Here is a 21,004-nt window from a genome sequence, read left to right as displayed (position 1 = left end):
AGCGGCCCCGCCTGACCGGGAGCGGCCCCGCCTCACCGGGAGCGGCCCAGCGCAGCCCGGAGCCGCCGCCGGTGCCCGCCGGCTGCCGCCGCCGTGGCGGAGCGCTCCGGGCCGCGCGCAGCCGCCGAGCTGCGGGGCCTCGGCGGAGGCAGCGGTGAGCGGGGCGGGGAAGGGCCCGGGGGAGCCGGCAGCCTGAGGGCTGGCTCTCTCCTTTTCGTCAGAAACCGGATTTTATAGAGAACGCTGAGTTTATAAACTATAAAAAAAGTGCTTCCAAAGTGGGAGAGAGGATTCAGTGACACGTGCGGGGTTTTTGAGTTGCTGCTCTCTTGGAAGCGGGAGAGGAAGGTTGGGAACGTGGCCGGAAAGTGCAGATGCTCTCTTGAACTGCTGGGCTTCTATTAGCAGCTCTTTTCAGGAAATATGGTGGTCCTAAAGCTGTTCTGCAGAAAGATTTGAGTGCTTCGGGCTGTCAGGACATCGCAGTTGTTACACCTTATTTACGTCTCAAATACAATTTCGGCAGAGAGGATGGTGTTCAGATTTTTGCTGAATGTGCTGCTCAGTCACTCGATTTGCTGTTCAAAATATAACACAGTGAAGTGCCCTGATATAACTGACATTCAGACAGGGAAGGAAGTTAAATAATTAAATTGTGTGAGGAGGGTCAGCTCTAAATTATTTGTTCAGCTGTGTTTCCAAGCTTGATGTTGCTGAAATAAATTCTCTACTGTGAAAGTCTCCCGTGAAGGTGGTGTACTAAATGTAGTCTACTGAATGGTGTGCAGGCTTCACTGCTAAGTTTGACAGGTTTGTGGGCTTGTTGGTTTTGTTTGACCTCAACAAGCTGACAGATGTAATATCTGGAACAGGTTTGGGATGTTTTTAGTGCACCCTGTAAAATACCTGACGTTTGTTCTGTACATGTTTCAGAGATCCAGTCTCTCCAAACTGGCTTAGCAGAATGGGGTTTACCTCCCTACCATAGCATTTTCAGCAGTGTTGAATGTCCTTTCCTCCTAGAGCGGTTTGTTTCTGCAACTTTTTATCTGATTTGTCAATTCCTGCCCACCCCCTTTTATGGTTTTGTATTTAAACAAGATTCTTGTTGCTCTCTGCTTTTCACTCTTGAACAAGTTCTCTTCATCTCATGAATCCCATCTGAGTGCTCTGGGCCATAAATAGGCTCGAGAGCAATTTTGTGACAGTTTGCAAAGATTGTATAAAAAGAGATGGGAATTGTTCTGTGGAGGTGCTCGGGCACTGAAAATGTTACATTTATGTCACTTGACACAATTACAATGGCACATTTTGTTCACTGAGCTGTTACATTTGGCTTTCTAGAAATTTGTGTGGCTCTGGTCTCAAAGTGAGCTTTGTTCAGACTTGCTGGTGGGTTGAGGCACCACAGCCCACTGCATGTAGGCTTTTTTTTTAATGATTTTGTATTCTTCAGAGCTTGATTTTAATACTTGTAACAGTTGTAATCATCTTGCTCTTTTTAAGCACTTCTCTGCTCTTCATACACTCAGCTCTCCCACGGAGAAGCTGTTCTCAGGTTCTTGAGGATAATGAATATAAATGTTTAAAGAGTATCTGTTGTCTCTGCTTTGGATGAAACCTGACCTGTTGCGGACACTGAATGACAGCAGATCCATGCAAAGGCATCCTTGAAAACGAACTTCATAAGATCAGGAGGAGTTCAGTTCCTACCTCTATAAATTATCTAAACCATCACAGTTGATCAGGATTGCTATAATCTTATTCACTTTTTGCCATAATTTCAAATTACCCTCGTTTGAGGGTAGTTATAATTAAAAATGTGAAGGGAATTTTGAGATACGAGCTTTGGGAGACCTGCTGTGGTAATTCTCAAAAAGAATATTTTTTTCTTTCTGCTTGAAGAGTGGAAAGTGGGATTGTGGAATGATAGAAGTACTTGGTACTTCTATTTAAATTAGTGACATTTACTAGATGTCATTGCCAGTTCCTCAAAATACTCACTGGAGAGCTTCCTTGCTCTGGAATCTTTTTGTGCTAAAGAAATTGGCAGTTAAATGAATACCCTTAGCAGGTAGGGATGTTCTTTGTTTGCTTTTAATGCCTGATTCTGATATGTTCTTGTAAGTCTTACTCATGCTTGAAATTGCTCCTTATTCTCCATCACTCAGCAGGGCTGTGGCACCTGTTGGTGAGGCAAGCACTGAAATTTTGTAGCTGGATGTGTCTCGCTCCTCTAACTTGCTTCTAACAGGTTTCCTTCTGTGCTGTGGCCTGGCATTATTATTTGGGATAAGTAATGTGTGGTGGCTGCCCAGATCTGTAAGAGGGGGGTGGATGAAGTGTGTGAGGATGGAAAAGATAACAAGACTGAACATAACACACTGAACAGGAGGCTGCTGCCTTCTTTCTACAGAGTACCTAACTATTTTTCTTGTCCCTTTTTTTCTTTCTAGGAGTGACAAGAAAGACCTTGGCTCTGAAGTCCCTCTGCTAATTGAGTTGCTCTGGCCTGCCCACATCATTCCTGCAGCTTTGGTGGCCCTGGATGGCTGGTGAAGAGGGATGTTCAATCTAATGGCCAATTGCTGCAACTGGCTGAAACGGTGGAGGGAACCTGTCAGGTAAACGTGGGAAAGTATTTTACATTTCTCACCTTCCCAAAATGTGTTTTATTCATTGTTTCATATTTGATCATGTCCAGCTTCTCACCCACCAGCAGCCCCAAGTTCTTTCTCCCCAGGGCTCTTCTTCATGTGCTGATACCCTGACCCAGCACCTTGTACTTGGTCTTACTAAACCTCCTGATATTCCCATGAGCTTGTGCAGTTCCCTGTGGATGGCTCCCCATCCTTCAGATGTGTCAGCCTCACCACTCACCTTCACACTTGCTGAGGATGCCCTCAGCACCTTTTCTGTCTCATTAATGGAGATATTCAGTAGCACTGGTCCCAGTATGGACCTCTGAGGGGCACTGCTGGTCACTGGTGTCCACTGGGACCCAGAGCTGTCACCACTACCCTCAGGCTGTGACTGTCCCAACAGTTCCTTATCTACTGCTACTCCATCCACTGAACCCATCCCTCCAATTTGGACAGAAATCATGATAAATTATATCTGTAATCCTTCCTTTGTCCACTGCTCTGGTCACTCCATCACAGAAAGCTTCTAAGCTGGTCAGGGTAAACTTTGTTTGGTTTTTGCCTTACTCTTACAGCTTGTGCATTTTGAGATTCTCAAGTATTATTTAATTTTTGGGTTCTTTTCTCAGAGGTTTCTTGCTCTTCTGAAAGAACTTGTATAAATTATACTTCATGTTTGATACTATTAGATTTTAAAGTCTGCAAATAACAATGTTTTTTTAGAATTCCTTCACTTAAGGGGGCATAACATTGAGCAAATTGATTTGATCACTGAGTCTTTGTGAACAGGAGAAAGAACTGAGGTATCACACATAAATATGGTTTTCCTGTGGCTTTTAAAATCCTATCCTGGGGAAAATATTAACTTTTATACTAGTTTGCTAATAAATTGTGCATTCCTAGCACCACTGGTTTGCACATTTACAGTCTAGAAGCAGAGGCACAATAAGTCCCACATATTTTCAGCATCTGGTGTTGTCTGCACAGGTGTTGTACACTGTGTGGTGGTGTTCAGACACACTGATGGAGACAGAAATAATTTTCTAACACAGGAAAAACTTTGAGGTAGAGAGATGGTAAAAATACAGGGGAATGGAACTGCAATTACAGAAATTGTTAAAGGGACCATGACCACACCAAATAAAATTTACAGTACTGTGAAATTAAATTGCAGCAGGCAAGCACCAGTTGAAAGAAGAATCATTGTCTCTTGTGAAACTGAAACGATGATATGAGGCTTTTCATTTCCTACCTTGTTCTGCCCTTCTGTCTAATCAGATGACTGGATATATTAAACACCAGACACACAATAGTAACAGTGCCTTGGTATTCTGATCTCTTCTTTCTGTTATTTCGTGGTAAATTTGCTGTGCATATGTTTAAAAATAGATTACATTATATATAGTTAGAGGAAAAAAATTAAATATCTTTCTGTTTTCTTTTCTCCTTATGGAGGAAGGTGACACTAATAATGGTGGGTCTTGATAATGCTGGGAAAACTGCTACAGTCCGAGGAATTCAAGGAGGTAAGTGACTAATTTATCATCCAAATGGAACACTGAGACTGTTATTCCTAATTTTCAATCATTTGAATCTGAAAATACTGCTTCATCTCTTAATGTATCTCTCCCTCCCAAACTGCTGAAAGAAAATGGTGGTGGTTGTATCATCCAAATACCACATATATCACATCTTAATAAAAACTCTACAATGGACAATACAGTCAGTGGACTTGATTTTTTCTCTTTTTTCCTTGTGTGCATGTGCTGAAGTTGCTTTTAGGTGACCACTCCAGTAATGTGCATACAGCAGTAAACTTTATATAAAAATCAGTGCTGTAAGTATGTATATATAAGGTCTAATATAAGGTCTAAAAAAAGGAAATTGGTATGTATAACATTAAGGATGGTTCTAGTGTTACATATTTTTTATCATGATTTATAATCAGAAAATGATGATAAAATTGCTACTAAGAGACCACTTGATTTTGAAGGGTACTTTGCCCTGGCACATGCAAGCAGGATATAATTTGAGATAAAACTTGTGCTTATGAAAACAAAATTTCTGTATTTTTTTCTCTCCACTTGAGGGATTGTCTTGCTAAATAACTTTCATCTTGTGCAAGAACAAGAGTTTACTTAGTAGTGTTTTGGCAGACTTGGAGACTCCACCTCGAGTTTGTTTACTTGTGTTATGTAAGTTCACAGACTTGCTAAGGCACAAATAAAATCATGAGTATTCTCTCCTGTTCCTCCATCTTTGCCCTAAAAACAGAAGTGTTTCATTATTTAGCCTTCCATTCTATTTGAAAATCCCCTTTACTATCTTCACCATCTGAATGTAACAGTTATTTCTAAAAGTCCCTATTTTTCAGGGGGGGAAAAGTGAGATAAAGATGTGTATTTCTAAAGGGAAACTGAAGGAAAGGATAGTTCTGATTTCTTTGAGTGTTCCCCAGGGCTCAAATGTCCTGAATGCCCATCTTGGCTGTCTTAAGGGTGGGAGCAGAAGGCTGGTGGGGATTCAGTTTCTGCACTGCTCTTCAGAGCTCAGTGCTTTTAGCCAGGCCTTCATTTTTTTCCTCTGAACAAGCTGAATTTTCCATGTTTCTCCTGGCTTGTGCTCCCCAGCTGCATAAAACAGAGATCCAATTATCTCAGCCCTGCAGGCACAGCTTAGTGGTGTGAGGAAAGTCCAGGCTTTCTTTGCCCTCAGGAAAGGGAGACAGCAAACAAAAGTATTAAATAGAAATCTGTCATTTTTTAGCATATTGCATGGCAAATTAGAAAAAAGCAGCAAATAAAAATAAGCAAACAAACAAAGGCTAAAACCTGACCTTGAATTAAGGGAATCAGATAATTTACATCTCAGAAGAAGATAGTTTCAGTCATTTCATCTCAGCCCTCAGTTTGAACTTCTGAAGCTGTTTTGGCAACCATGAAGGATAAAATATAAATTTGGCAGAGCACAAGGGTTCCCAGGTCACAGTGCTTTAACTGGTTTGGTTGTTTTCCTTCTCAAAGTTGAACTACTACCGTGGAAATGAGTGGAAGTGAAAATGCAGTACAGTAACCACCACTGCAATGGAACTGTGGTGTGAAATATTAAAATCTGCCTTTTGGGCCCCTCTGTTATCTCCCCCCATCCCACTCCCCCAGTGCTCCTGTCTAAATTAATGTAAAGTAACTAGCTGAGAGACTAAATTCCCTGAGGAGAGGGGAAATCTTCATGTAAGAAAAATGTGATCGGAAACATTTAACAAGGAGGTTTTGCTCCGTGTTTTTAAAATGCGAGTTTTGCTACACAAATCCCACTATAAAATCCTCTTTAAAATGAAGGCTTTCTTCTTTGACAGAGTCTCCTGAAGATGTGGCTCCCACAGTTGGGTTTTCCAAAATTAATCTTAAACAGGGACGCTTTGAAGTCACCATCTTTGATTTAGGAGGTGGAAAACGAATCCGGAATATCTGGAGGAATTACTATGCTGAGTCCTACGGTGTCATATTTGTGGTGGATTCCAGTGACATTGAAAGAATGGAAGAAACAAAACAAGCCATGATAGAAGTGCTAAAAAGCCCTAAGATATCAGGAAAACCTGTGTTAGTGTAAGTAGCATAATAAATGTTCTCCTAATAGTCTGAAATTGGCTGAATTTAGACCTAAAGAACTATTTCTGTAACTAATACTGCTGTAATTTTAGCTCTAACCAATACTGCAATTAGTTTTATGGTTTTATGTTTCATTTTATCCTTCTCAGGGATGTTTATTTCTCTCTTCTTTCATTAGCCACGGAAAAATAACAAGGTGGGATTTTTTAATGCTCTAAAATTTTAATGTTACTTGAAATGGTAGGTTAAAAGGCTTTCAAATTTGGTGTGGCAACATGATGCAAAAATATTGTTGCTATTTATGCCTACATCAATTAATTAAATGGCAAACGGTTGATTATACTCAGCAATAGGGTGATCTCTCAGCAATAAATGTCTTGTTCATTTAACGCATGGTGCTGCTGATATATGATCAAAAAAATCTCATTAAAGGAGGCTTGCTTTAATTGTATTGGGCACCTGCTTTTTCCCTGTTTAATAGGGTTTGTAAAAATATTGGAAAGAACATATTTTTTTAATTCCACACCAAAAATATTTGATAACAAATCTGCTTTTGAAATTAAAAAATAAACTCTGAAAGTTTAAAATGGTTTATCAAGTCAATATTTTTATGTCTGGTGAGCATAAGACCTCCATAATGCATAAATTGCACAACATCCCTGTGCTATCATAAAGAATCTGTACAGGTAAGAGGAGAGACCTCTTATTTTTAAGAAATAGTGATGCTCTGCTGGTTTGAAGCTGAGCCTGGCTAATTCTCTTGATGAACTGGAGGGTAGTTCAGCAAAGTAATGGTGTGTATGTTGAAAATAGATTAGATTTTCATTGCTCTGCATGTTACTGGCACAGGCAAGGCAATAAAGCCAGCTTAGTTTAACTCAAATGAAAATGCAGCTGGGACTGTGGAAAGCTGTGCTGTGTTTTTTAATTAAATACAACTTTATGGGTGCTTTTGGGTTGCATTTTGGTTTTGTTGTTTTTTGTTTTGGGTCGAAATCTCTATGCTCTAATCCTGTAATGGAGTTTGTTTGTGTGGCTGACTGGACCTGCAGAGAACTCACTCACTTCCCTGGATCTTGATATTGCTTGTTGATTTCTATCAGTAGCTAATTGGAAGGCAGAGTGTATTTATTAATGGCTCTAATGGTAACTAAACCAAGTTTGTTGATGTTGATACTTTTTATTAGATTAAACTTCAAGCCTTTGATCAGAATTTGCTTTTACAGTGTCCCAATTCTGTGGAGGGATCCATTTGTTCTTTGGATTATGCTCCTGTGTGAGCCTTCCTCTTGAGTTAAGAATTCTCTCCTGTATTGTCAGATTTCCATATTTATGCTGGAAGTTAGCCTAAATGTTATATTAATTTTAATGTTCAGATTTTGTTTGTGGGTTTTTTGGTTTTGTTGGTTTTTTAAATAAAGAGATACTTGCTACCCATGTAGCAGTAAGTTCCCTAATACCTTGCTACATGTTTTAATTAGTGCATTTTAATCTGTGCAGAATAGGCTGAATTGCACAATGTGGACATAAAATTGATGGTAAATACAGAAATATAGGAATATGGGAAATCTGATGTTCAGTGTGATATTTTCTACAAATTTAATTGCTGCTGTCCCATGCTGGTATTTATTGCTGCCCATGGAGGTGTCACAGAATAATTTTAAGACAATTTTCCTCAAATGTGATTGTACTTTTACTGTCTCTTGGTATAAATTACTTAGAGATGCTAAACTTGTCATTTGGGTTTTTTCACTGTTCAGTGTTATCACTTTATTTATGTTTATGGGTAAATTCTTCTGGCAGCATACTCAAGACTCATATACAAGTTTAAATTTTCTTCACTTAGGATTATTTTTGTCCTTTCTTTTATCAGAAAGGAGCACACAGACATCATATTATGCAGGCAAATGCTGGTTTTGTTTGGGATTAGTTGTGTTTGTTTGGAGTCTTTGTTTTGGTTGTGGGTTTTTTTATTTAAGTTGACATGGAGCATGTGCAAGAGGAAATGCAAGTCCATGTGCTGTGACTGATATTTTATACCAAGGAGATTTTTGGGCAGGTATTTTGTTAGGGAAAAGCTACTTTCTACCTGTTATTTTGGTGATAAGGGATTATAGCTATTAATGCTTCACTTTTCTTCATAGAACACTTGCAGCTGGGCTTTAATTTGTTTGGTTTGCTGCGTATTTATGTAACTACTGAAAACATTGGAAAGTCACTTTAGTGATTATTGCAAATTTCAGCTGATAATAATTCTGAATGCTCAATATCAAATTCAGTGTAAACTGTAGTTCATACTATTATTTCATACTATTTATTTTCAGTTAATAGCACCCCCGGATCAAGGGAAAGTTTTCCATAAGTCTTTCTCACTTCCCTGTTCTCCTTCAGTGTGTTTTATCTGTTTTGCCTGCTTCTAACCAATTTACATCTGGAAATGACTTAATCAGGCAGCTCTTTTCCTAATATTAAAGCTTGAATTTTGAAGACTTGAGTTTTATTCCACTATTGGAAGTACAGCTGTTGTTTATTGGCTAATTTCTACTGTGTACTTGGTACATAAATGAATTTTTAATAGATATACGGTTAAGGGGAGAGTATTTAATGAAATAGCTTCAGTGGTGTCATCATCTAAGTTTACTTTTTGTTGCTACTGTGTAAATAATATATTTTACTTTAAGGTTCAGACCCTTGATTGTATTTTGATAGCATTCAATTTCAGTTGCAGTTTTAATCTGGGATGGAAGGAATCCAACTATTTCTAAATACCACAATGTGAAAATGACTTTGATAGTAGATATTTTTTTTCCCCACTACGTTCAACTAAAGACATCCAGTTCACTTAGTGTCTTGCTGAATTGCAGTGCAGTTTGTTCTGCCTTCTCTGACCATCCAAATCAAGTGGTATTGATTGTATCCTTGCATAGCACAAAGCAGTTCAGGAATACATTTCTGGTTTGCTGTTTGGTTTTAATGTGGAATTTTTTTTAAATTTCTTCTTGGAAATAACTTTCTTGTCTCAGTTACATTACAGTTGTCTGTTAAATTGCATGGAGAGCCACTTCTCACTCAGTTCCAAAAGGAGTTGGTTGCAGGAGGTTCCTTCCAACCTAAATCATTCTCTGGTTCTAGATTATGGGGGAGGAGTAGGGGATGTAAGGATGGAGTTATATTTTTTATTCTATTTTTTCACTAATTTTTGTGCTAGAAAAAGTGAGACTGCTAACATGACTGTATTCAGGTAGGATAGGCAGCATTAAGAATGTACCTTGTGAGTGTGTAATTAAGGATCATATTCCCCTATCCTGGTAGGGCTCTGCCTGTGGAGCTGAATAATAAAAGTATCTCTATGTCAATTTATGAAAAGTTTATGAACTTTTCCTATAGATGTAGTATTGAAATATTCCTGATAAGTTTTCTGACCTCTTGTTTGGTTTATCCCATTCTGGATTGTTACTACTGGTGTCTGCTTTATGTGTGGAGATTTGTTTTGTAAAATTTAGATTCCTGGGGGAAAAAAAAAAAAACATTTAGAATTTGAGCAAGTAAATATAAATTACAAAAAACCACAAGACAATTAAAAATACTTACTATTATTTTGTGAAAAGTAAGCAAAACATTTTTATGAATCCCGTCTTTCAGATTAACAGTATTTTCAATGCCTCCCAACAGTACAGGGAGTTTGTTGCCACACTGTTTTAGTTTGAAGAACCAAACTAAACTTTAGAACTTCTAAACTTTGAAGAAGTTTATAAGAACCAAAAAAAAGGTCACTTTTATCCTTTGATCCTTTCCTGTAGTTCACACGTTTCTGTGAAAACCATAAAATTCTTTAATCTGTTTTGAAAAACAGATGCAGTTTTTCCTGAGAGCTCTGCTGAAGGGAAAATGGAAAGAAAAGTGAAGTTGAGGGATCCCAAGAGTGCTTTCCAAGATCAGTTTGGTGTGGAGGAACCATTGGTATTTCAAGCAGTTCATTTCTGTTGTCATCTGCAGCACGGACAACACCAGCAGCAAATTGCTTTGCAAGGGTTTCTTCTTTTATACCTGACTGCAAGCCCAAACTTTTCTTTAGATACTTGAGTATATTCTTGAGCATTGTTCATGTAGATTTCTATGTTGTTGATCATCTGCCCTTGCTCCTCCACCAGAAGTGAGATCTGGATAAAGAGTTCTTTCACATCTCTGATCTGGTTCTCCAGATTGACCAGTTCTTTATGTCTCTGCTCAATCTCTGACAGCTGAGCTTTAGTAATCTTGACTTCAGTGAGTAGATTTTCATTGAAAACCTCCCATTTTCCCTGCTGGAGCATGTCATTGACCTCCTCCTCAGACACCTCTTTCCCAGCCACCTCCAGCTGGCGGAGGATGAAGGTCCTGCACTTGTCCTGCTTGGCAGTGATGGCCTCGTTGTAGGCGAGCATGGCCTGCAGGTAGCAGTGGGACAGGAAGGCGTGCTGGGCAGCCAGGATCCTCACCGTGGCTCGGGCTGGCCCCTGCTCATTCTCAGCTCTCCTCACGGCTTTCGACAGCTCATCCAAACCTTTGCGTACGTGTTCTGCTTGCATTTTGATTTCCCTCGCTATGTTAGATTCCTTCTTGAGAACGCTGAATCTTCTCATTGAAGACACGAGGCTTTTTTGTTGTTGGCTGAATTTATTGACTTCTTCCACCAGATTATTAATTTCGTTCTGAAGCTTCTGGATCTCGTGCAAGTGCCTTTCAGTTATGGGCTCTTTTTCATAAATAATGGCCTGCTGTTCAAACTCCTCCTGCTCCTCTTCTTGTACAGTTGCCCCATTGTTGTCCCCACCCATCTCTAGTTCCTTAGCTCTCAGTTTGAGTTCTTGCAGACGATCTCTCATGGTTTTTGTGGTCAGGATTCTTTCCTGGTTTGTTTTTTTTTTTTTTCCTCCCTTCTTGCAACACAGGAAGTTAATTCCAGTATCTTTTTTGTTTGGTTTGTTTCATTGCACTGTAATCAAAATGTAACAACAATCAATGTTAGTGGTTATATGTATATATGAAAAGTAGTTTTGGAGATTAGAGCTACCTCCCTCTGCACCAAAGTAGCAGTGAGTTGGAATGGGAGGTATTCTGAATAAGTAGCCCATTTTAATAGTAAGTATTTAATACGTATTTAAGTACTTTAATAAGTATTCTGATTTGTAACCCAAGGCATTTTTGAGGCATATTTGCGATGCAGCACACAGAACTTAGACCAGAGAAGTGTGGAAAGGACTTTTATTTTGGGGAGGAAGAGAGAAGTAACTCCAATTATTTTATCATTATTCTTTACTTGATGAAAACTAATCAACCTATAAATCTTTTTGGAAGTAGAAGTGAGTGTGGCTGTGCCATTTTTGGATTCTCAGTAGGGAATATTTCAGTTTTTGAGATTGAGGCAGACTTTGTAATGAATCAGCATTCTGGCATGAATTAAGATTATTAATTTGGTCACACTCAAAAACCTTTCTCCATTTTCCTTGCCTGGGGTGTTAGATAGTAACTGAAGCAGTTAGCTACAACAAAACAGAACAACAGAACCCTCATCATTTAAGAACTCTAATAATTTAGCCTGAAAATAAATTAGTTTTTTATGTTTGAGTTTTTATGGAGTTGCATCCATATCACTAATGTTGCAGCATGAAGATTTTCTAAGCCTTTTTTGAATTACTGTTATCTACCCTTACATTGTCATTTACGTTCTTCATAAAATTGATGCAAATGTGCACTGTGAATCATAGTGGGCTACAATTCAGTGCTGTTTCTTATTTAACAGAAAGCAGATATAGTTTTGTTTTGTTCCCTAGCTGTTATGCAAGCTTTACTGGAAAGATAATTAAGAGCAAGATATTTTCTAAAACACGCCCAATGGAAACTAAGTTCAGCTATTTTTAATCATAGGGAAGAAGGTATTTCTCTCAAACTCTACATAAATTATTTCCTTGGACTGTGATCAAGAATGGAAGATTTCAGAAAGAAGTAACATGTTCAGGACTAGAAGATTATAGGATTTTTTACTTAGGGTCTTCTGGTTCAATCAGATGTGTGTCTTTCAAAGGGCTGTTAAAGCATAAAGGTTAAACAGCTCAGTGGTATCTTTTGGCTGTTTCAGAGCTTTTAGGGCTGTTTTCTGGAATAGCAGCACTAAATAGGTGAAACTCTTATTAAACCCTGGTTTTACAGATTTTATTTTTTTCTTAGCAAGCAAATGTAGGATTTCTTAATAATATTCAAAAGATGCATTTTTAGAAACTGCAAAGGGTCTATCCAGTAACCTGTCAATATGCAAATTATTTTCTTGCATTTGAACAGTTCCAAATGATACTGCTGTGGTATCTCTGCTCCTCTGTGCATATTTGAAGTCTCTAAATAGATTTTTGTATTAAGTCATGGAGTTGAGCAGTGTGGACACGTCTTCACAGACTTAAATCTGGTTTTCTGCAGGAGGATTAGCTGAAAACAAAACTTTAAATGCTTCAGAGGTCAGTCATGAGAAAGAATGTTGATATTCTACTCTAGTGTGAATTTCTTTACTGCTTTTTTCCCCCCCTTAATTCCTTAATATTTGAATTTAGTGTTTGTTGGTTCACATCAAGAGAAGACTTGTGATCAAACAAGTTTGCAAGTTATTTAATGGGGAGTCTTATTCTCGGGTGAGGAAAATGCAAAATGTGTTTATTTCATGACAGTAATGCTTCTCCACTGCTGAATTTTTCAGTGATTGTCCCCATGGCAGAAGTCAGGCAGTTTCTCACAGATAACATTCTTCAGGAATGTTCCAGAGCTGCTTGGCGCCACCAACAGGGAAAGTTCAGCCTGGGGCATGTGAAAGGACCCAGGGCTGCTAAACGGGTCTTCAGAGAAGTGACCTGAAAATCTGTTCTAGTCCAGCCTCACACATCTGCTGACCCACGTTAATTTAGCAGGGCTGGGCAAACCTGGGATTACAAGCAAGTTCTAAGGACACCTTATGCTATGAGGTGACAAGAATTTCCTGTGTCTAAGAAAACTGGTGCATTGCTCTTGAAATAGCTGTGTTCCTTGGGGCTGGAGGGAGGAACCTCACAGAACTGCAAAACAAATCTGCAAATATTGTTAAATATCAGAGAAGTGAGTAGAAAATACTGGAGTCTTTTTTTTCTTGTTTAAAGATCAGTCTCACAAAAGACTGGAATGTAAGCAATTGAATCTTAGTTTCATATCTTCTGTTCTGTCAGGCTTGCCTTCAAAGCCTGCCACTGAACAGGCTTGCCAATAATTGTGCTTGATTATACTGGCAATTGGAACCCATGCTGGTTTCAAAGAAATGAGGATGTCTTCATGACAGAGATAACCTTGGGAATTATTGGCTTGGCTTCTTGAGTGTTCCACAACAAGCTCTGTTCATTTACTGAGTCCTTGTTTTGTCCTATGTGTCTGTATATAGGGGCACATCCTGTTTTTCTTTTCATTGAGATGAAAGCATTTCACTTTCCTTGAAGTTTTTGTCAGTAAAGGGAGAAAATGCCCATTCTTTAGAGTGGAATAAATGGAATTTGTGGACTAAAAGCACTCCAGTGACTTAGTGTGGCCCCTACATTCACTGCCCATTGCAGTTATTATCATGCAAATATAGTAACTGGTGATTAAATTTGTTCTTCTTGAAGCATCTTTATATATAGCTATACATAATTGGCAGGTTCAGAAATGCAATTTTCACATCCTTGTCAAATATATTTTAAGGGTATTGCAAGAGCCTTTGCCTTCTGATAACTTGGCTGTGTTGTTCCTCAGGGACAGGGTTATGTCAATCTCTCCATGTAAAGAGATGCCATGTTTGACTGGGGAAGTTGAAAGGTCCACTTGCTTAATTGCAAAGCAACCACCTAGAATGTTCTTCCACCTTGTCTGATAAATTTATCAGTAGACCCAGGAAATATGGAGCCTACATCCAAAAATAAGATTTGGGCTACATTAAGTTAAAAGACATAATTGGATATGTGAAGTAGGAAAGTTGTTCCAACAGTTGTATGGAACTGTTTTGTTTCGGCTTGCACTTGGGTTTAATGTCTTCTATATTGGCTTTGCTGGATTGTTTTCTTTCTACCCCAGTCCCTAAATTATCAAAGCCTCCTGTTCATTTTAATTTATGGTTTTGTTCACTATTTCTTAGTTATTCAGCACTTCGATTAAAATGCCTGTCAGCAAAGGCTCTGCTTCTATTTGATCTTTTATACAATTTGCCAGCTTACCTTGGTTTTAACATCCTGCAGTCCCTTCCAAAGAAGAGGACTTGCAGGCAATCAAGGATCAGAATTATCTCTTTAAGAGCTCTTTGATATCTATTATCTGTGTTCTGGCTCATGCTGCCTTGTTTACCTCTGCTGAAACTGCTGGTTTTTTGTTTGTTAGCGGGGTTGGTTGGTTTTTTGGGGGGGGAGGTTTTTGTTTTGTTTTTTTTTTTTTTTTTTTTTTTTTTTTTTTTTTATGATTGTACCATAAATAAGGGTAGGTTTGTTTCCCTGACTCTTAGCTATGAGTCAATTAAGGTCACTGGGTAGACTTTCAGGCAATGTGTCCCAAGGGAATTTCATGTTACATGTATCCCAAACATTTTTTTTAAATTATTATTATTTCTATTCATTTCCAAGCTGCAGTAGAATTACATTACAGCTCTATCATGTGGTGCCAAGAAACCTATCTAACTTTTTTCTGAGCACAATGGCAATGAGTAAATCTTGGAGTCATACTCTGGAGCTTGGTTACTGCTTAAGTGTCTTAAGTTAGCAACAAAAAATCAGTGAGACACATATACTATTTAAATGGATATAGTTTAAAATCCTTACAGTAGTCTTGGGGAAGGCTGGTGTTTTGAGTTGAAATTCAGTTTGTGCTCTCTTATGTTCTCACAAGGAAAGAAAGAATTTGTTTGGTGGTGTTTTGGAATCTTGTCCTGTTACTGAAGTTACTACAGTAGGACATCTTGCTATAAGTTACATTTAATTTCTCCTTTGTCTGTAAAGTTTCCTTTAACTTAAATACCTTGTAAACAAACATGCTTAAACCAAGGATTACAAGACACAAGGTGGTTGGATGAAAATATCCTCTTATGCATCTCTGTTGTAAGATAAGTCTTTGGAAAAACATACTTAAAAATAGTTTTAAGTTCAAGTTTCTGTTTGTGGAAAGTGTGGGAGTGGTTCAACAAGAAAATACCAAAGGCAGAGAGCTTCCCCTGCCTAAAAATGTGCCACAGGTGAGATGATAGTGCAAAATCAGTAACAGTTTCAGCAAATAGGATGATCACAGCTCCTCTCTGGACAACCTGTGCCAGAGCCTCCCCACCCTCACAGGAAAGAATTTTGTCCTAACATGTGATGTAAATCTTCCCTCTTGCATTTAAAACACTTCAGCCTTGTCCTATCACTGCGGAAAAACTGCCACAAGACTTCCCCAGGGAAACCAAAATTACCAGAATGTACAAGAATAGAAATACTGCATTTGAAGCAAGGTAGCTCAGGAATTCTCTGATTAGTGTGAAGTGGGAGGTGGCAAAATGTGGATATTGAGTAAAACTAAGAAATTCAAATGTAGTAAAGCAGACCTGAGTATTCAAAGAATTCATAAGGTGGGGAAGAATTAGGCCAAAGTTGCTGGAAAAGTATAGCCAAATCATGCTGCTCTGGAGTGAGGTTTCCAAGAGACATGGAGAGAGGGAGAAGAGACTCCAGATCTTTTTGGGCCTTTAACCACAAATCTGTAACATTCATGTTTTGATGGTGATTTTTTCACCTATTTAACCAGAGATTTGCTGCCAGCAGTGCCCTTCAAGAGTCCTCCCAAACTCAGAGGTCACAGAAACCTAAAAAGAAAGTCATGATCTCCTCTGCCAAAAGAGCACTTCGTTAAGGTCCAAATATTGATATATTTTAAAGCAGTACTTGAAAATAAAACGGGAGCAAGAGAAAGGGCTGCAGCAGGATAGAGTACAGGTGGCATTGTTTCCATTTAATAGGATATGTAGTTTGAATTCATACTTAACAGCTTTGTATTGCTCTAAGTGGTGTGAGAGATTTGTCTTCGTGACAGTGGAAGTGCAGACTCAGGATTTGTGCCGTGCACCATCCCACCTGCTTTACATTCCCATTTCATCTCTGTCAGACCACAGAGCTGCCTATCACAGCCTTGGAACTCACCTGTAATAAATGTAAGGCAGTTTTTTTTTTTTTAAAAATACAGGTAATTTGACTATGGTTTGCCTAGGGTTTGATATATCAAGGTAAATAGAGTATAAGAAAGCAATCAATTTTTTTTTTTCATCTTGTCCAAAAATATACTGCTGTATCATTTACTGCCATTTGTTTTGGAATTTCACATCTGGAAGCTGAACATAACTTGATTTAGGTGAGCTCAGACCTTGTTGGCTGCAGCCTGTTTGACTAAGAGGTGGGATTGAACTGATAGCAGAGCAGTGTGTCAAGAAACGTTTTCAGTAAATAGGAATATGATTCAGACCTGTGGTGAGAACGAGGCCACTTAAGAAAATGAAACCAATTATAATTGCTGTTCTTATGAAAGTTCAAAAGCTAATATGAGACTGAAGCTGCCTGGAGATATTGTAAACAGGAGGAGTTAAGAATCTTAGTTTTAACTATTCTCTTATTTAAAAGTAACCTGGAGGAACTGTCTAGGGAAAATGCTGACTTACAGAAATATCTCCTACAGCTCCCTGAAATTACATGAAAGCAGGCCAATAATACTGTAGCACTTTATTCACCTTTTTCTCATTATAGTTTACCATAATATTCAAAGTATTGTTTTGCATGAGAACTGAAGGCATGAATTGAAATTAAATCCCATTGTTTCAGAAAGAGCCATATGTTAACCATCAAAATTTACTGATAGGTTTGTCACTGTTGTCAGCAACCCAGAAGAGGCAGGGGCTTGAAATGCTAAAGAAGAATGTGCCTGAAGATCTGTTAACCCTTCCATCTGGAAGGCAGTCTGCAAAAAATCATCTGACAGAGCAGGCTCAGACTTCATCAAGAGTGCCTTCCATGGGCCACTTGAAACTCTTGGTCTGTTCTTCTGTTTGTTTGTTAAAAGCATGAAGAGTTAGATTTTCCATGACTTCCTCAAAAACCTCGTGAACTGCCAATAACTGAAGAAGGAACAAGCGAAACAAGCAGACAAGTCACTTCTTTTTGCCTGTGTGTAGGTCAGGAGTTTGACTTTTGTGGATGTTAAGATAAGCAGAGCATAAAGAGAAAAGGTTTTTCATGCTGCATCTGCTGAGGCCTCATTTCTTTGGAATAAAACATCCTTGTGATGGCTGTCCACAGGATTGCCCAAGAAAAAGGTTAATGGGTGAGAGATGAAAATTCCAAAGGGAAAAAGGGTAGAGCAGCACTTTAAATAGAAGATTCACTGTAGAGTGAAGAATATGGCATTGTTCTTTCCCCTTGTTTAGACTGCTGTTAATTTCAAAGGTCCTGTGGTTGTTTTCCCAGCTAATTCCATCCCTCAAAGCTATGGCTTCTTGAAGTAGCCTTAATGACTATCGTAGGTAAACCATTCTCATAAAGATTAATTTTCCTATAGTTGTTTTCAATTATGGAGATTGTTCTGATGCTGCAGTATTTTGACGTCAGGGATGCTTTGCTCTTCATTAATTTTGATGGACACTATGCAGATCTGACCCAGAATTTTGTGATCACTGATTCTAAATAAATACACCCCCCAAAGTAGCATATCTGAGACATTTTTACAGATCTGTATTGCAAAGTAAACTTTTAATACTGGTTTGGTTTCTGTGGGTTTTTTTTTTCCTCTTTGCTCAGTAATTGAGATTTTATAGACAGGTCACGGAACTTCCATAGCATTCAGACTCTGTTTTTCTCTGGCAGAAGTGGCTTCTAAGAGAAATATTGTCACTGAGCTGTAGATGTCAGTTGTGCCAATGCACACACAACACTCCCTTTCCACATTGTTTCCCGTGACTCTTAAAGTTGAAAAGCTCTCCAGTTGCTTAGAAAAATCCTACTTGATCTAAAAGCAGTAGATGCCAACTTTCTCTTTATTTCTTGCATGAGGTACGTTTGTTACACTAAGACAATTCAAATATTCTTTATGTGAAACTGAAATAAGCCAAGCATGATTTTATAGATGAAAGCTTCTTACTCAGCAAACTCAATATGATAAACTAACAGCCACTCTGCTGTGCTTTCAAGTATGTTTTGATATATACCTCCTACAGGTTTTTAAACATGAAAAATTGCTATATATGAAGTTCAGCTAACTTGGAAAATTAAAATCAAGGTCTGTCTTTTAAGATAACTGATGTATTGCCTAAAGAAGGGGGTTTTTTGCATAAAACTTGCCTGAAACCCTGGTGTTCCTGTGCAAGAGCAGCAGAGCTCTAAGTCCACATTCACCCACAAAATACCTAACTCTTGGCAAGACAGACATACATTATTTTTTTTATCTTGACACTTAAGCACATTTCTATTCTACACCCCACTAGAAAGCCTTTTTCTGATATTTGCAAATTTAGAAACATGAAGTAAGAAGAGTATTTACCTCTGAGTCTTGTTGTGGTGGCTTTTACCCTTTACACAGGAACTCCTGAGGTTAAGCTTCAGTATAATCCCAAAAAACATTTTTCCAGAATATTCCCTAGGCAACGTGTCTTGAATAACATTCCATGAAGCATTTCCTTCATTCCTCCTGCTTCTAATTCTTCTGTCGTCCTCCAAGTGTGATCATCCTCAGGAGTGGCACAGTGAGAGAGAAACTGCCTTCTGCAACTGCAGGAGAGAGGCAAATTGATTACTTTGTGCCTGGGGAATCTGGTTGTGCCTGTTTGCAAGCCAGCCCTGCTGGGAGGCGGATCCCTCGGAGTGCCCAGCAGCAGGAAGTGCCTCGGAGCAGCTCCCCTTAGGAGCTGAGAGTGGAGCACTGCCCAACTTGGAAGCACAAGTGTCAGTGCAGGCTTTGCTTTCTTGTGCACCGAGGGAAAAGGAATTCTTGAGGGTAGGTGGATCTGTTCATGGGGGAAAAGAAAAGCCCCTGCAGAATAATGCGTTTTACTACAGTATCTTGAAAATACTTGAAGTCTGTTTAGAAGTTTGACCTAAAGTCTGAAATGGGAAGGGTCCAGCTGTCGATGGACCTCAGCAAAACCACTTCAGTTCCTGGGGAGAATAGGCAGAGACAGCTGCTTTTTCAGGTACAGCACCTCAGCCATGTTTTTGTCAGTGTTGCTGCAGAGAAAGTGGAAGCTAATCGACCAGAAAGGCAAATCTGACACCTTTTGAGGTGCTGGAGGTTAAAAATCAGCAGCTACTGCGAGCTGTGGGATGTTGGTGTCAAGCTGCCACTGAGCTATGCAGCTTACCAGCATTTCATTCTGCTTCAGTTGTGCTTTCTAGGCTGTGCAGAGCAAAAATAGTGCAAATAGTGCAGTTATTTAATCTTCAGGTGAGAGAGGAATAGGCTGTGGCAACAAACACTGCTCAGAAATATTTCCTTCAATTAGCTCTAGATGAATTGACAGCACTGCTGAGGAATGCTTTTTGACACTAAGAGGCAGCACAGTAGGATTTTCAAACTGTGACAAAATAGGTTATGTGGGGGAGAAAAAAAGTGGAGGTAATTTTTTTCCAGTCTTTTAATTACTTTCTTGCATTGCATCTCAGTTTTTCCCTGGTTTAGCTTTGGTTTCATAGCTAAATACTGAGAGGACAAGTCTTGTTTTAGCTGGTTGGTGAAAAGAAGCAGTGCCAGAGGATTATAAACATATTGAAAATATCACAGGTTCTGTATATGTATTGAGCAGCAGTTTGGGAATCCCTGCACTAAATCATACAAAGCACTGTGGAAGTTCTCTCTTTAAGAATTGGGAATCTATTATCAAGGAAGGGCAGGGAAGAGTTTTATGCTCTTATCAGCTCTGCAGGCCAAGCCAGCAAAGTTCTGATTATCAGTAGGTCATAGGGATTTTAATCCCCAGGATGATGATAAATAAGTGAATGCTTTGAATGGTTTGGACCACAAATAGTTAAGAATGGTGAAGATTGAGAGGGACTGGACATTTGAGAAGCTGCTTTTCTATGGTCTCCTTCATAAACAAATTCTTGAGAAGGAAGATGAAAGATTAGATAATGAATCCAAGCTCATGAGGGTAATGGTGACAAGAAATATGGGGTCTTGGGCTGTAGATGCAACACAGCTTTTTTTCTAATGTTTTTGATGCTGAAAAATCTCTTGGGAGTAAGAGAATTAAGAATTTAAGCTCTCATACTGGGATTCTGGAGAATAGGGACAAATAAGGTCTTTGATCAAATTAAAGTGCTGACAAGTTCTGGTAACTATGGAGTGAATTCTTACCACTGTTCCTTCCCAGCAAGGAATTAACATAAATTCAAAGTACAAGCTTTGGCCTAAGTTCCCTAAAAGCATTTGAGTTCATGATAATGACTTGGGATTTCAGGGGAAAGGCTATGATGTCTGGTTCCAAAACCTTCTGTTCCTGAGCTCATGGAAGCCAAATATTTGTTTTCTTATCCAGAAAATTGAATCAGAGTTCTCATTTCATTGAAATGTTGCTAAATTTCAGAGGAACATTATTTTAGTGGAATTCCTTTATTAGAGAGAAGCAAGTACAAATTTCATATTTTCTAATCCAGCACTCTGGCTTGGATTATTAATGTTGTAGAAAGTGCAAAATAAGGTTGGATTGTAATTTTATACTCCTAAATGAATGTCTGT

General features: G+C 38.7%; 2 protein-coding genes across 6 annotated transcripts in view; one reads left to right on the top strand and one right to left on the bottom strand.

Moving 5' to 3' along the window:
- Nucleotides 1–16: 16 nt before the first annotated feature.
- ARL13B (ADP ribosylation factor like GTPase 13B) overlaps nucleotides 17–21,004 on the top strand; it is a 32,448-nt gene continuing 11,460 nt past the window's right edge. For 3 of the 4 annotated variants that reach the window (XM_064411115.1, XM_064411112.1, XM_064411113.1), the window contains exons 1-4: nucleotides 17–154; nucleotides 2,457–2,624; nucleotides 4,098–4,168; nucleotides 5,998–6,247. In XM_064411115.1, coding sequence (XP_064267185.1) covers nucleotides 2,566–2,624; nucleotides 4,098–4,168; nucleotides 5,998–6,247 — 380 coding nt within the window. In that variant the 5' untranslated portion in view covers nucleotides 17–154; nucleotides 2,457–2,565. Of the gene's footprint in view, nucleotides 155–2,456; nucleotides 2,625–4,097; nucleotides 4,169–5,997; nucleotides 6,248–21,004 lie in introns of those variants that run through there. The other variant, XM_064411114.1, reaches the window with a different exon arrangement.
- On the bottom strand, nucleotides 6,017–20,052 carry STX19 (syntaxin 19). 2 transcript variants are annotated; one of them, XR_010357096.1, is made up of 3 exons: nucleotides 18,815–20,052; nucleotides 9,842–11,225; nucleotides 6,017–9,757 (listed from the first exon to the last, which is right to left on the bottom strand). XR_010357096.1 is itself a non-coding variant. In XM_064411118.1 (2 exons), the coding sequence occupies exon 2, from the start codon at nucleotides 11,113–11,115 to the stop codon at nucleotides 10,237–10,239; it is 879 nt and encodes a 292-aa protein (XP_064267188.1). In that variant the 5' UTR covers nucleotides 11,116–11,225; nucleotides 18,815–19,139; the 3' UTR covers nucleotides 9,833–10,236. The 2 variants fall into 2 exon arrangements, 1 of the variants encoding a protein (XP_064267188.1); XM_064411118.1 differs by lacking the exon at nucleotides 6,017–9,757 and having other exon boundaries at nucleotides 9,833–11,225; nucleotides 18,815–19,139.

This window comes from Passer domesticus, chromosome 2 (genome assembly GCF_036417665.1).
Source record: "Passer domesticus isolate bPasDom1 chromosome 2, bPasDom1.hap1, whole genome shotgun sequence".
Taxonomy (NCBI): Eukaryota; Metazoa; Chordata; class Aves; order Passeriformes; family Passeridae; genus Passer; species Passer domesticus.
The sequence above is the reverse complement of the archived record's forward strand: the minus strand, read 5'-3'. Positions and strand labels throughout refer to the sequence as shown.